Source organism: Ranitomeya variabilis, chromosome 2 (genome assembly GCF_051348905.1).
Source record: "Ranitomeya variabilis isolate aRanVar5 chromosome 2, aRanVar5.hap1, whole genome shotgun sequence".
Taxonomy (NCBI): domain Eukaryota; kingdom Metazoa; phylum Chordata; class Amphibia; order Anura; family Dendrobatidae; genus Ranitomeya; species Ranitomeya variabilis.
The window spans coordinates 495,225,353-495,239,786 of record NC_135233.1 but is presented as its reverse complement, the minus strand read 5'-3'; the positions used below and the strand labels follow the sequence as shown (position 1 = coordinate 495,239,786).

Below are 14,434 nucleotides of genomic sequence, written 5' to 3'. Positions count from 1 at the left end.
AATTACTATGGGGGGCGCCATTTTGCAGTTCGCCTCAGGCGGCAGAGAGGCTAGGTTCACCCCTGGCCGCAAATACTGCAGGAGACCTACTGGAGCCCATATGGACCCAAAACACACCCAGAAAACAGTTAAATATGGTGGTGGAAAGATCAGGGTCTGGGGTTACATTCAGTGTGGGGGTGTGCGAAACATTTGCAAGGTGGAAGGCAATATCAATAGCCTAAAATATCAAGCAGTATTAGCTACCTCTTATATTCCAAATCATAAAAGGGGTCAAATTCTGCAGCAGGATGGTGCTCCATCTCATACATCCATCTCTACAACAAAGTTCCTCCAGGCAAAAAAGATCAAGGTGCTCAAGGACTGGCCAGCCCAGTCACCAGACATGAACATCATTGAGCATGTTTGGGGTAGGATGAAAGAGGAAGCTTGGAAGGCAAAACCAAAGAATCTAGATGAACTCTGGGAGGCATGTAAGACTACATTATTTGCTATTCTTGATGACTTCATTAATAAATTGTATGAATCATTGTTGAACCGCAAGGATGCTGTCCTTCAAGCTCATGGAAGTCTCACAAAATATTAAATATGACTCTAATAGCACCACAACTTCATTCGCCAATGTTATGCAACATATATTTGTATTTTAAGTTAATTATTTGGTTGAATATAACATTACTTTCTGTGGATGACAAAACTTTTGTCTTGCCAAAATCTGACCATTCTATGTCCATTAACTGATCAATATTTCTGCATTGATGACAATTTATTTTCTTAACCTAAACCACATTTCGGAGGGTTTCAGCTTTCAAAAGAATAATTTATACAACCAATGGATGAATTTAACATCAGGTTATAAGCTTTTATTTACATAACATGGAAAAGCGACATAACTCCTGTCAGGGAGTGTATGGTGGCATCATTGGTCTTTGTACAGAGTGTGGTTTCATGTAGAGGTAATGGTGATATTATAATATTATGTATTCACTGTGTAGTGGGGATAGTACTAGGCACTGTGTGGCCATATTGTTGTATGTATGTTTGTAAGTATGCTCCGTTATGGCACCATATCTAAGCAGTAAGCTTGGTTCTGGTACTGTATTAATGTAGTAATCTAGATTATGGTACCGTATGTATGTCGTAATCTCTGTTCTGCTCCAGTTTCTATGTAGCAGGCTTGGTTCCATGTAGTAGACTTATTAAGCTTGGTTCTGCTCCCTTATGTCTGTATTAAGCTCGGTTCTGCTCCCATATCTCTGTAGTAAGCTTGGTTCTGCTCCCATATCTCTGTAGTAAGCTTGGTTCTGCTCCCATATCTCTGTAGTAAGCTTGGTTCTGCTCCCATATCTCTGTAGTAAGCTCTGTTCTGCTCCCATATCTCTGTAGTAAGCTCTGTTCTGCTCCCATATCTCTGTAGTAAGCTCGGTTCTGCTCCCATATCTCTATAGTAAGCTTGATTCTGCTCCCATATCTCTGTAGTAAGCTTGGTTCTGCTCCCATATCTCTGTAGTAAGCTCTGTTCTGCTCACATATCTCTGTAGTAAGCTCTGCTCTGTTCCCATATCTCTGGAGTAAGATCGGTTCTGCTCCCATATCTCTGCAGTAAGCTCGGTTCTGCTCCCATATCTCTATAGTAAGCTCTGTTCTGTTCCCTTATCTCTGTAGTAAGCTTGGTTCTGCTCCCATATCTCCGGAGTAAGCTCAGTTCTGCTCCCATATCTCTGTAGTAAGCTCTGTTCTGCTCACATATCGCTGTAGTAAGCTCCGTTCTGTTCCCATATCTCCGGAGTAAGCTCAATTCTGCTACCATATCTCTGGAGTAAGCTTGGTTCTGCTACCATATCTATGCAGCAAGCTCCGTTCTGTTCCCATATCTGTGTACCAGCCTGTTTTTAAAGCCTATTATCTCTGCTACTTTAATGCAGTGGCCAGATATAAGCAGGAAAAAGGAGGGCCACCGTCTTGTGATTGCCCCCCAGGCTGAAAAGTGCCAGCCAGCCCCTGGTGACGCCACCTGTGGTATTCGGTCAGTGGGGACCGACGCTGCTTTAAGGGGTCCTTTGGGGTGATGTTATGGCAGCTAGATGGTATAACTAATAAATAACTGTGAGTGGCGTTAAAAGACACGAGGCGGTTTGCCTGCAGCAGGTACAACAATCACCACTAAGGATTGTAATTGGTATAGATAATGAGAAATAGATGATTACATAAAAAATGTATACATCAGTACCTGCGCTGGTATAACTGCCTGTCGGCACAAATCTCCCACAAGAATGAAAAAAGAGGAGGAATGATATAAACTGAGAGCTGTATTGGTATACTTTGCAGTCCAGTATTACAACAAAACGGGCCAGCACGCATGTGTAGTCAAAAAAGAAGAATACTCAGTTCTTACCCTTAACAGGAATCCATAAGGGAAGTGATGATGATCCTGAATAGGGATCCGCCGCTGGAGAAAGTCCTCAGGATGCCACTTCGCTGCCCGGGCTGGTGACAGGACGTTGTATCCCCGTGAACAGCGCAGCGATAACTTAGAGGCGACTCGAATCCCCCTCCGGTGCGGGTAGTGCAATCGGCGCCTGTGCAGGACCTGTGAGCCGTAGTATGCAACGTGACCGCGCACGTGACGAGGGGTAAGGTACGGATGGCGATATGGACCAAAAGAATAGACAACGCGTTTCGGAGACGTCTGTCTCCTTCCTCAGGTATGGTCCATACCCCCACATAACGGTCCTTATATAGACGCCAGCCGTACCGATAGTTATTGAAACCCAAAAAGTTCTATCCCACAGTTCAGACCCTTAGGGATAATGGTGTCCAAGGTGAAAATCCATTTGGTTTCTGATCTAGACATGGATTTGATGAAACTTCCTCCTCTCCAATGTGGATGTATTCTTTCTATTCCCGTAATCTTCATGCTTTGTACCTTTCCCTCATGTTGCTCAATAAAATGCTTCGAGAGTGGGTGACCTAGGAATTTACTATCAATGTTCCGAATATGTTCGTTTATTCGAACACGCAAGGATCTTTTAGTGCGTCCAACGTATATTTTATTACAGGGGCATGTGATAGTATAAATAACCCCTGTAGATGAACAAGTTATAAATTCTTCGATCCTCAATTCGGTATTGCCAATCTTCTGTTGTTTATGTGTTTGTTTTTTTTTGCACATATTGCATTTTTTGCAAGGGAAAAAACCTTTTAAAACATTCTGTGAGAGGGTAGTTTGAATGGGTACTGATTTATTTTGTACTGTCGGAGCAATATATGTACCTAAATTCCGGCTTTTCCTATAAATAAAGCCGGGGTGCTTCCGTAATACTGCCCCCCAGAATTTTATCTTTTTTCAATAAATGCCAGTATTTTCTCACTATTCTCCGCAGGATGTTTGAGTTTGCATTGAACTGGGTGATTATTGGGATACAATCCAGATTGTTATTTTTTAATTTAGGAGTAGGGTTTATCAATTCCTGACGAGGTTTCAAAAGTGCTGCATCCCTGGATTCCTTCAACACATCTAGGCTATACCCCTTTTCCAAAAATTTGATGGTTAGGACTTCCGCTTCATCCTCAAAGTCCTGCGGCTTGGAACAATTCCTGTTTAATCGCATGTATTGGCTTTTTGGGATATTCAGGAGCCATTGTGGGAGGTGACAACTTTATTAAAGGTTCGAGTTTGAATAGTACCCTCCTCAATAAAAATAGTCAAATCTAAAAAATTAATTTGATGTGTGCTGGTATTACTAGTAAAATTTAAAAAGAATTCATTTTTATTTAAATTAGTTAAAAACCGGTTCAGGGCCTCCTGCCCCCCTGACCAAATAAAAATCACATCGTCAATGAATCGTTGCCAGAGGACCAGGTCCGCGCGCAGCACGCCCCCCTGTGAGTATACGAAGGTTTCCTCCCACCTACCGATGTACAGGCTAGCGTAACTGGGCGCGAACCTGGTCCCCATAGCAGTACCCCACTGCTGGGAGTAATAATTATCCTGATACATAAAATAGTTGTGGGTTAAAATAAAATGCATACATTCGCCTAAAAAGTTAATTTGTTCACCAGGAGTAACTGAATATTTATTTAAAAAATATTTTGCAGCGTCACAGCCCTTACTGTGATCTATAACTGTATAAAGGGAAGCAATGCCCAGCGTGCCGAGAATATAGTGATCTTCCCATTTGATTGCTTCCAGGCATTTTAAAATATGGGCACTGTCCTTCAAATATGCCGGTAAATGTGGTACCACTTTCTGAAGATGGCAATCCACTACTTTGGACAGATTAGCTGTTAGGCATTGAATACCTGATACTATGGGCCTCCCAGGTGGGTCATTTCTATTTTTATGTATCTTAGGTAGATGGTAAAATACCGCCAACCTGGGTTGCCCATTATTAATAAACTCAAACTCCTGCTGGTTTATATATCCCATATCTAGCCCTCTAGTAGTCAGTGATTTCATTTCTCTAATGTAATCTTTGGTAGGGTCATTTTTTAATTTTTTATATGTCCGAGAGTCACTTAGCAGACGTGTTGCTTCCTTATGATAAATGTCGTGATCTAAAATCACAATCCCCCCCCCTTGTCTGCTGGACGGATAACAAGATCTTTCTTCTTTTGTAAAAGTATTAAAGCGTTCCTTTCTCTGCGTGTCAAATTGTATTTAAATTTCTGACATCGCTTTTCATTTACTTTGCGTAGGTCTTCTATTACGTTGGTTTGGAAGGTCTCCATCTGTTCGGAGTATTCATTATATGGATGGAAATGGGATTTATTCCTAAGATTAGTATGCACATAGGTTTTATCAGATATACCCTCCTGGTCCCTATTCATTGGATTTTTTATAAAATGTCTACGAATGGCCAATTTCCTCATAAAGAGTTTAATGCCAATATATGCTTCAAATTTATTAAACTTGCTGGCCGGGGCATATTTTAGGCCTTTAGATAGTAGAGATAACTGGTCCTTATTTAGCTTATGTTTACTCAAATTGAAAATCATAGATTCATCAATATTTTTTGAACCATTTGTTGACCCTTTCGTTTTTTTGGTGAGTTTCCCACCTCTGCACCCCCTCTTACGGATTTTTTTGGGGCCGGGTGAAAAAAAGGATGTCTGGCTGGTTTGGTGGGTAATTTTTTAGTACATTTTGCCCCTGTCCTCAATTCGGCTACTTTATTTCCTCTGGAGGGCAGAGACTTTTTTGGAGGGGATTTTCTCGCATAACCTCTTATAGATTGACTTGTTCCCTCCATAGGTGATTGTGAATGATTAGTCAAAATTTGGTACCGATTCTGAGTGTTAACACATGACATGGGCGATGCCATTGATATAGGTGGATTGACATCCGCCTCAGCATTGGAATCACTTATTTGTGCATCTGGTTGTGACAGGGGAGGGGAAGTTGGATGTATAGAAAAAATCTCAGAAACAGAAGAACAGTCCAGATTACTAATTTCAGTATTATTGAAATCCACCGCACTCCCTGTGTGGAATATCTTAGAAACAAAAGGATTTTTTGAAACTTGCTAATTTATTCAAGTGAAAAACAGAAAATCAAATGTGACAGATCAAATAGTAGGCAGTACAAGCGACTCAGTGATTTGACGTTTCGACCCTCCCGGGTCTTACTCTAAAGTCGCACCACTTAATCCAGGATTTATGAGTGGCTCTTATGGTAACGAGGATGTTGTCCCTGTAGTGTCAAGGGGCAGGTACAGTCTTTTTGATACCAAGTATGGCCTAATAGTTTATTTTTCTCTGAGTATGACCTTGCTGAGGAATAGCAGCCGTGTATCAGCGTCTTGCTGCTGTTTGCATATGCGATTCAAATAGAAAGTTGGTATGTCACTGGAGACAACCTTTTTTGCAGGTGCCAATGTATCAGCCTTAAATTGCTGGTAAGTTGTATGTGGTTTAATGGATTTGCCAGTTCTGTGGGATGCCTTCCCACAGGACGCAGGAGCGCTATTCCCCATCCACTAAGGGTATTAAGCCTACATGTCCACCAGCAAGACGCAGAGGCGCCGCTGTTACCCCTCTACAAGGCTTTATCCAGAACTGGCAAATCCATTAAACCACATACAACTTACCAGCAATTTAAGGCTGATACATTGGCACCTGCAAAAAAGGTTGTCTCCAGTGACATACCAACTTTCTATTTGAATCGCATATGCAAACAGCAGCAAGACGCTGATACACGGCTGCTATTCCTCAGCAAGGTCATACTCAGAGAAAAATCAACTATTAGGCCATACTTGGTATCAAAAAGACTGTACCTGCCCCTTGACACTACAGGGACAACATCCTCGTTACCATAAGAGCCACTCATAAATCCTGGATTAAGTGCGACTTTAGAGTAAGACCCGGGAGGGTCGAAACGTCAAATCACTGAGTCGCTTGTACTGCCTACTATTTGATCTGTCACATTTGATTTTCTGTTTTTCACTTGAATAAATTAGCAAGTTTCAAAAAATCCTTTTGTTTCTAAGATATTCCACACAGGGAGTGCGGTGGATTTCAATAATACTGATACTAGACCTTACGGTCTGTCTCACCAGCACCCCGATCTAAATTTAGAGTGCAGGCCAAATTATATTTATATTTATACAGATTACTAATTTCAACTTGGTCAATAGTTTCAAAAGTAGATTCAATCTGAGAGCTGTCTCCAAAGGCACACTCTGGTACTGCATCCCTACCAAACTTCTTCTTTTTCCTATTGATGATCTCTTGTTCTTTATTTTTAATTCTGATTCGAATGCTGGTGGATAATTTAATGATCTCGGGATGTTCTTTATATGGTCTGATAGTATCAAATAATTTTGAGATCTTCTGTTTACTCGCAACCAGTTGCTGTCTTCCAAAACACATAACAACAGAAGATTGGCAATACCGAATTGAGGATCGAAGAATTTATAACTTGTTCATCTACAGGGGTTATTTATACTATCACATGCCCCTGTAATAAAATATACGTTGGACGCACTAAAAGATCCTTGCGTGTTCGAATAAACGAACATATTCGGAACATTGATAGTAAATTCCTGGGTCACCCACTCTCGAAGCATTTTATTGAGCAACATGAGGGAAAGGTACAAAGCATAAAGATTACGGGAATAGAAAGAATACATCCACATTGGAGAGGAGGAAGTTTCATCAAATCCATGTCTAGATCAGAAACCAAATGGATTTTCACCTTGGACACCATTATCCCTAAGGGTCTGAACTGTGGGATAGAACTTTTTGGGTTCCAATAACTATCGGTACGGCTGGCGTCTATATAAGGACCGTTATGTGGGGGTATGGACCATACCTGAGGAAGGAGACAGACGTCTCCGAAACGCGTTGTCTATTCTTTTGGTCCATATCGCCATCCATACCTTACCCCTCGTCACGTGCGCGGTCACGTTGCATACTACGGCTCACAGGTCCTGCGCAGGCGCCGATTGCACTACCCGCAACGGAGGGGGATTCGAGTCGCCTCTAAGTTATCGCCGCGCTGTTCACGGGGATACAACGTCCTGTCACCAGCCCGGGCAGCGAAGCGGCATCCTGAGGACTTTCTCCAGCGGCGGATCCCTATTCAGGATCATCATCACTTCCCTTATGGATTCCTGTTAAGGGTAAGAACTGAGTATTCTTCTTTTTTGACTACACATGCGTGCTGGCCCGTTTTGTTGTAATACTGGACTGCAAAGTATACCAATACAGCTCTCAGTTTAGATGGTATAACTTCCCGCAGGTGAAGTATATCCCCAGGGCTCCCGGTGTGTAGATGGAAGATGACGGTGAAGGGTGCATTAAAGAACGAGGACACAGGTTTGAGTCTCTTTATCTGGTTTACTGAAGACTTCAGGCAGCCACAGTCCAGAATACCAGATCACAGGGCAGGCAGGGTCCGGCCGGCTTGGAAGTAAATCCAGAGTCCCCTTTACCAGGTGGAGTTAAAAGCCTTCCTTTAGCGTGGTGGAGTTATAGTCCCTTACTGCCTATGGCTTCAGAAAAGGTCCTCACAGTTCTCTCTGTCCCCTATATAAAATAGGACAATACCTGTATGACAGGTAACTAGAGCCATTTTACATGGGACTCTATCACGCCCCGGGCTCTATGTGCTACTGTGTCTTCAGGTGTGTGCAGCGGACAAATAACAGTTCAGCTGTCTTGCCGGTCTCTGATGTAAGTCATAGAGTCCCTTACAACCTTGGTGTCCCGGCTACCGAACGCTCACTGAATGATATTCTGTCCTTCTGTACGTTTCTTTCTCCTGGGGCTGTAGTACTTCAGACTACAGGGCCCGCTCAGACCTTCTGACACTCTATGTCGGTCTGCTTTCTACTCTGTCTGTAACTTTCTGAACCCTTTCCCTCCAGATCAGAATGTATTTATAGGGCAGTTCACCCTAAACTAGGCTTAGAGCTCCCCCTTCTGGCCTGGAGTGTGAACATGTTGTATGCATTGTGATTACCTGATAAAAGATATCCTTCATCGCTTCCAAACATAACATCACTCTCCCCGTGAGGAAAGCAATGTCACTGTGACAACCATGACCCTGGGGCGTCACACAGGTCCATACTTGGGTATTGCCCTTGTCAGAGCGGGAGTACTACAGGGGCATGACAGGGAGAAACAGAAAGACTGCTCTGTCTTTACCCTTTAATTCCCCTTTCTCTCCTCACGCTCTGGCTTTTTTATTCGAATAAATAGGCCTTGAAGAACATGAACAAAAACCTATACTGGTGAGATTGAACTATTTTTTTACTTGAGCACTGCTAATCATGAGTACTTACACTGTGAAATTGTTGATTGTATGTTTGTCCTAAGTTTAACATATCTAATAAATATTAAGTTTTATTGCATGTTTTTCCTGGCTATGCTTTAAATTATATATACAGCTGTCTCAGCATCCTCATTGTGATATAGATACAGCAGTCTCAGCATCTCCTGTGTGATGTATAAACAGCAGCTCCAGCGTCTCCTATGAGGTGTATATACAGCTGTCTCAGCATGTCCTATGTGATGTATATACAGTAGTCCCAGCATCTCCTATGTGATGTATATGATTTACAAAACTTATTATGACAAAAAGTTGACTACTCTCCAGGTCGACATAACCCTGGAAAAGCAGCTGTGAGAAGCAACGTGATCAGTATCACCTAACATCACAGCTGCAACAAAGAGAAGCAGCTTCAGCCCTCACATTAAGGGTGAGTTACCGTAATTAATTGACTAAATATACCAGGGTTATTTTCAAGGGGATCATTTTTGTGTGGCCCCAGAATAATGGTAGAAATTCCAGGCCCCCGGCTGGAAAAAGGTTCCCCACCCCTGCCCTAGGGTAATAATATCCCTCAATCTGGCCCCCTTGTGTCTCATTCCTGGCTCCATCCACATTTTGTCCCATCCTGCCCTCATTAGTATTCATTCTCCCCATGTGATGTCCCATCCTGCCCCTTATGATCTCCCCATCCTGTCCCATATGTCTCCATCCTGCCCCATCTGTCCAATGATCCTGCACCATGTGTCTCCATCCTGCCCCATGATCTCTGCCCCATCTGTCTCCATCCTGCCCATCTGTCTCCATGCTGCCCCATGATCCTGCCCCATCTGTTTGTCTCTATCCTGCTCCATGACACTGCACCATGTGTCTCCATCCTGCCCCATCTATCTCCATCTGTCCCATCTGTCTCCATACCTCCCTGTCTCCCCATATCTTTCTCCATCCTGCCGATGATGCTGCACCACATGTCTGCACCCTGCACCATATCTCCATCCTGCCCCATGATACTGCACCATGTGTCTCCATCCTGCCCCATGTTCCTGTCTCATCTGTCTCCATCCATCCATATATGTCTCCATCCTGCCCCATGATCCTGCTCCATCTGTCTCCATCCTGCCCCATCTGTCTCCATGCTGCCCCATGATCCTGCCCCATCTGTTTGTCTCTATCCTGCCCCATGATCCATCACCATGTGTCTCCACTTTGCCCCATGATCTTTCACCATGTGTCTCCATCCTGCCCCATGATCCTGCACCATGTGTCTCCATCCTGCCCCATCTATCTCAGTGGATAGCACTGCAGCCTTGCAGCGCTGGGGTTCTGGGCTCTAATCCCACCTTGGACAACATCTGCAAGGAGTTTGTATGCTCTCCCCGTGTTTGCGTGGGTTTCCTCTGGGTACTCCGGTTTCCTCCCACATTCCAAAGACATACTGATAGGGAATTTAAATTGTGAGCCCCATCGGGGACAGTGATAATAATGTGTGCAAAAACTGTAAAGCGCTGCGGAATATGTTAGCGCTATATAAAAATAAAGATTATTATTATTATCATCTGTCTCCATACCTCCCTGTCTCCATACCTCCAAATCTTTCTCCATCCTGCCCATGATCCTGCACCACATGTCTGTATCCTGCACCATATCTCCATCCTGCCCCATGATACTGCACCATGTGTCTCCATCCTGCCTCATGTTCCTGTCCCATCTGTCTCCATCCCTCCATATATGTCTCCATCCTGCCCCATGATCCTGCTCCATCTGTCTCCATCCCGCCTCATGATCCTGCCCCATATGTCTCTATCCTGCCCCATCTGTCTCCATCCTGCCCCATCTGTCTCCATGCTGTCCCATGATCCTGTCCCATCTGTCTCCATCCTGCCCCATGTCTTCACCCTGCCCATGAATCTGCACCATTTATCTCTATCCTGCCCCATGTCTCCATCCTGCACCATGTGTCTCCATCGTGCCCCATTTGTCTCCATCCTGCCCCATGATCCTGAACCATGTGTTTCCATCCTGCGCCATGTCACATGGTGCAGGATCATCAGGCAGGAAGGAGACAGATGGGGCATTGTGGGCCCCCTCTGCTCATCGGGCCCCATACGACAGTCAAGGCAGTAATGCCCTGATGGCGGCCCTGCCTAAACCTAATATTTATTGAACATGCCTCTCCTAGGTGACAACAATTCTATTCTTAATTGTAAATTACACAACAGAAACTCCCTTGAGCAATCCAACTAGATAATAAGATATCATGAACTCACAAAATACAGTGAAGTAGAAGCAAATACAGGGTTTTTGGTAAATGAGGACATATTGCTAGAACCCAATTCCTGGGACCAGCACCAATCCTTAGAAAAAATGGGACACTGGTCCTTCATATCATTTACCTGCATAGTATTGCGCTTATCATCTGTGCAGGGAATTACAACACATCTCCATGTGCTTAAATGGTGTCACAGGGGAGTAGCATATAGTAAAATTCACTATAGTGCAATAATACCATCATGTCCCTTTAAATTATCAGTGACTTCTGTCACCATGGCAATAAACAACCAGTAGGATTGTTAGATTTGAATTTGAAAAAGCACAAACGTCAGTTATGCTCAGTCTGTTCTATCTCAGCAGAGAGTGAAGACGGACACCTGCGGCCACAGCGACATTTCAGGTATAAACCTGTAATATTACATAAGTGACGGCTGATTATCTCATCACATATTCACACAGAATAACCCGAGATGTTCTGTTACTAATTGTTCTTATTTACCCCAATACTTCACATACAGACATGTACATGATGAGGAGCCGGCGGCTGATACTCCGCTGTCTCCACTTGTCACATCTTATTGGATGGGTCCAATATTTAACATCATCTCCGTCCTCCATAGAGAACGGCGCCTGCAGAGCGGAGAACGGATCGAAGTCGATTATTCCGAATATTCCTCCATATACAGCACAGAATAATGGGGGAGGGCAGATATTGGATATAGAACTGTCATATCCTGCACATTGCCCAATGTTGCCTTTGCCCCGGCAATGCCTCCTAAACACACAGACGGAGGTTCCCAAAGTTTCCAGTAACAGTACACCCTGGTCAATGAGCCCAAAACCGATTCTGACTGTTCTGCTATTTTACAGGATTTTTATAGATTTCGACACGAGTGAAGCCCACAGCGAGACCATGTGGACCGGACCTTCATCCTGCGCTGGATCCGGTGAGATTCCTCACACTGTTAGGCGACCATTCTCTGTCCTGTGGTCAGACGGCTCCCAATGGCTTCACCTTTCTTTATCTTTGGGATGTGTCAGGTTTCCAGTAATTTTGGGGGTAAATATAGACCTGCAGATATTTGCTGTAAAAAATACCAGAAGGCTAAACTGATCCCCAACAGAGGCTGACATCGCCGGTCTGAGCAGAACGTGAGCTTCATAGGTAGAGAGGGGAATCCTATCACTGGCCATGAAGGCTACCGAAGGATTGCATCTTCCATGTACAAAACACATTTTTCTAGCTTCTTCTTCCTGACATTTCTACTCCTAGCACTTAGCGGGATGGTTAGCGATATGGCGATCAGTAGTGCCGCCTTGTCACATCCTCTCTGTATGGTTATGGGTGATCCTTATATTTGGTTCTTTTCTCTGCAGTTGATATCACACCGGAGGAGGCATTCAGAAGACTGGCCTTCTGTATGAAGTTTCTGCCGTCACCCCTCTACAAGATGGAGGTTAGTGAGAAGATTATACTGCTGCCTTTAATTTTACAAGGGTGTATAGGAATGTCTTATTACATGAGTAACTTATTCTGCTGTCTTCTTAGCGCCTCATGCCGACCAGCCCAGAAGCCCAGAAGAAATATACAACAAGGCATGAATATGAAGAGCAGCCTGCACCATCCATGAAGACCAGGATCACAGAACAAGAAGCAATGGCAATGCGGGCTAAAGTACTGTGTATGGACCTGGATGAAGAGCAGGGAACCCAAAAAGAAGAAAGGAAGAAAAAAGAGGTCAAAATCACAATTAAGATCGGCGCCGGAAGAAAGACCACAACAGAGGCCAGAAGAAGCAGCAGGACAGAGGCCAGAAGAAGCAGCAGGACAGAGGCCAGAAGAAGCAGCAGGACCACGCAGTGCCACATCCTCCAATATATCAACCAGTATTTGAGAGGAAAGAAGAACATCATCTGGACAATCCTGCTAGGACCTCTCAGCCGATAACATCATATACGGCAAATACTGGGAGGTAAGTATAAAAAAAGAATAGTAATAAGAGTGGTATAATAATATTAGTATATTAATATTAGTAGGTAAAACTGTAATAGCAGCTATCATAGTAGTAACAAAAAGTAGTAATTATAGTAAAAAATAGTAGAAATAAAAATGTAAAAGTAATAATATTAGTAGTTATAACAGCAGGTTTGATGTAGCAGTAAGTAACATAGGGACCTTATTATTGGTAGGGGCGTAGCATTAATAATAATTAATAATATAAACAATTAGTTACAGTAGTATAAATAGGATATAGAGAAGTAGTTGTCATAACAAGGTAGTCAGCTAGTATTAACCACTATTCTATTAATATAACACAATATACACATTTTATAGAATTAGGCGGCTTGATCCAGGGTTCTAGGGCTGATCGCCTTTTCCCGGGGTCAAGAAGGAATTTTCCCCTTCAGACACAGATTGGCTGAAAGTGTCCAAGGGTTTTTGCCTTCTTCTGGATCAAAAGCATATACATAGTATAGTAGTAATATTTATAGTAGAAGAGGTACAATAGTCTTTTTATAGCAATAGCAAAGAAATAATTAAAACTGCAATGATAGAATATTTATAATAAGGAAGAAAAAGTACAAAAAGCATAAAATAATTATAGTAGTTATTAAATAAGTATTCTAATAATAAAATATAGTAATTTTAGTTTCAATATTAGAATTTACGTTACTTAAAATAGAAACAATAATAAATAAACAATACATAAGGTGGGATAATAACAATAATAATAAAAGCGTAATGCTAATAATATCCATAGTACTAGTAGTAGGGTTTGATCCAGGGTTCTAGGACTGATCGCCTTTTCCCGGGGTCAAGAAGGAATTTTTCCCTTCAGACACAGATTGGCTGAAAGTGTCCAAGGGTTTTTGCCTTCTTCTGGATCAAAAGCATATACATAGTATAGTAGTAATATTTACAGTAGAAAAGGTACAATAGTCTTTTTATAGTAATAGCAAAAAAATAATTAAAACTGCAATGGTAGAATATTTATAATAAGGAAGAAAAAGGTCAAAAAGCAACAAATAATTATAACAGTTATTAAATTAGTATTTTAATAATACGCATATAGTAATGATTTTAGTTTTAATATTAGAATAAACATTACTTAGAATAGAAACAATGATAATAAATAAATAATATTAGATAATGTGGAAAGTTAATAGTAACCATAGTATTAGTAGTAGGGTTTGATCCAGGGTTCTAGGACTGATCGCCTTTTCCCGGGGTCAAGAAGGAATTTTTTCCCTGAGTCACAAATTGGCTGAGTGTGTCCAGGGTTTTTTGCCTTCTTCTGGATCAACAACATTAGACATAGGGCTTTATTAATACCGGTTAGTGTAGTGTTAGTGTAGGGTCCCATCTGAAGAGGTCGCCTTGTCGTTGGC

At 42.5% G+C, this 14,434-nt stretch overlaps 1 protein-coding gene across 1 annotated transcript; it reads left to right on the top strand.

Annotated features, from left to right (window-relative positions):
• Positions 1 to 11,407: 11,407 nt before the first annotated feature.
• On the top strand, positions 11,408 to 14,192 carry LOC143809660 (uncharacterized). Its single transcript, XM_077292716.1, has 4 exons — positions 11,408 to 11,444; positions 11,915 to 11,991; positions 12,422 to 12,501; positions 12,594 to 14,192. The coding sequence occupies exons 2-4, from the start codon at positions 11,958 to 11,960 to the stop codon at positions 12,990 to 12,992; spliced, it is 513 nt and encodes a 170-aa protein (XP_077148831.1). The 5' UTR covers positions 11,408 to 11,444; positions 11,915 to 11,957; the 3' UTR covers positions 12,993 to 14,192.
• Positions 14,193 to 14,434: the final 242 nt, after the last annotated feature.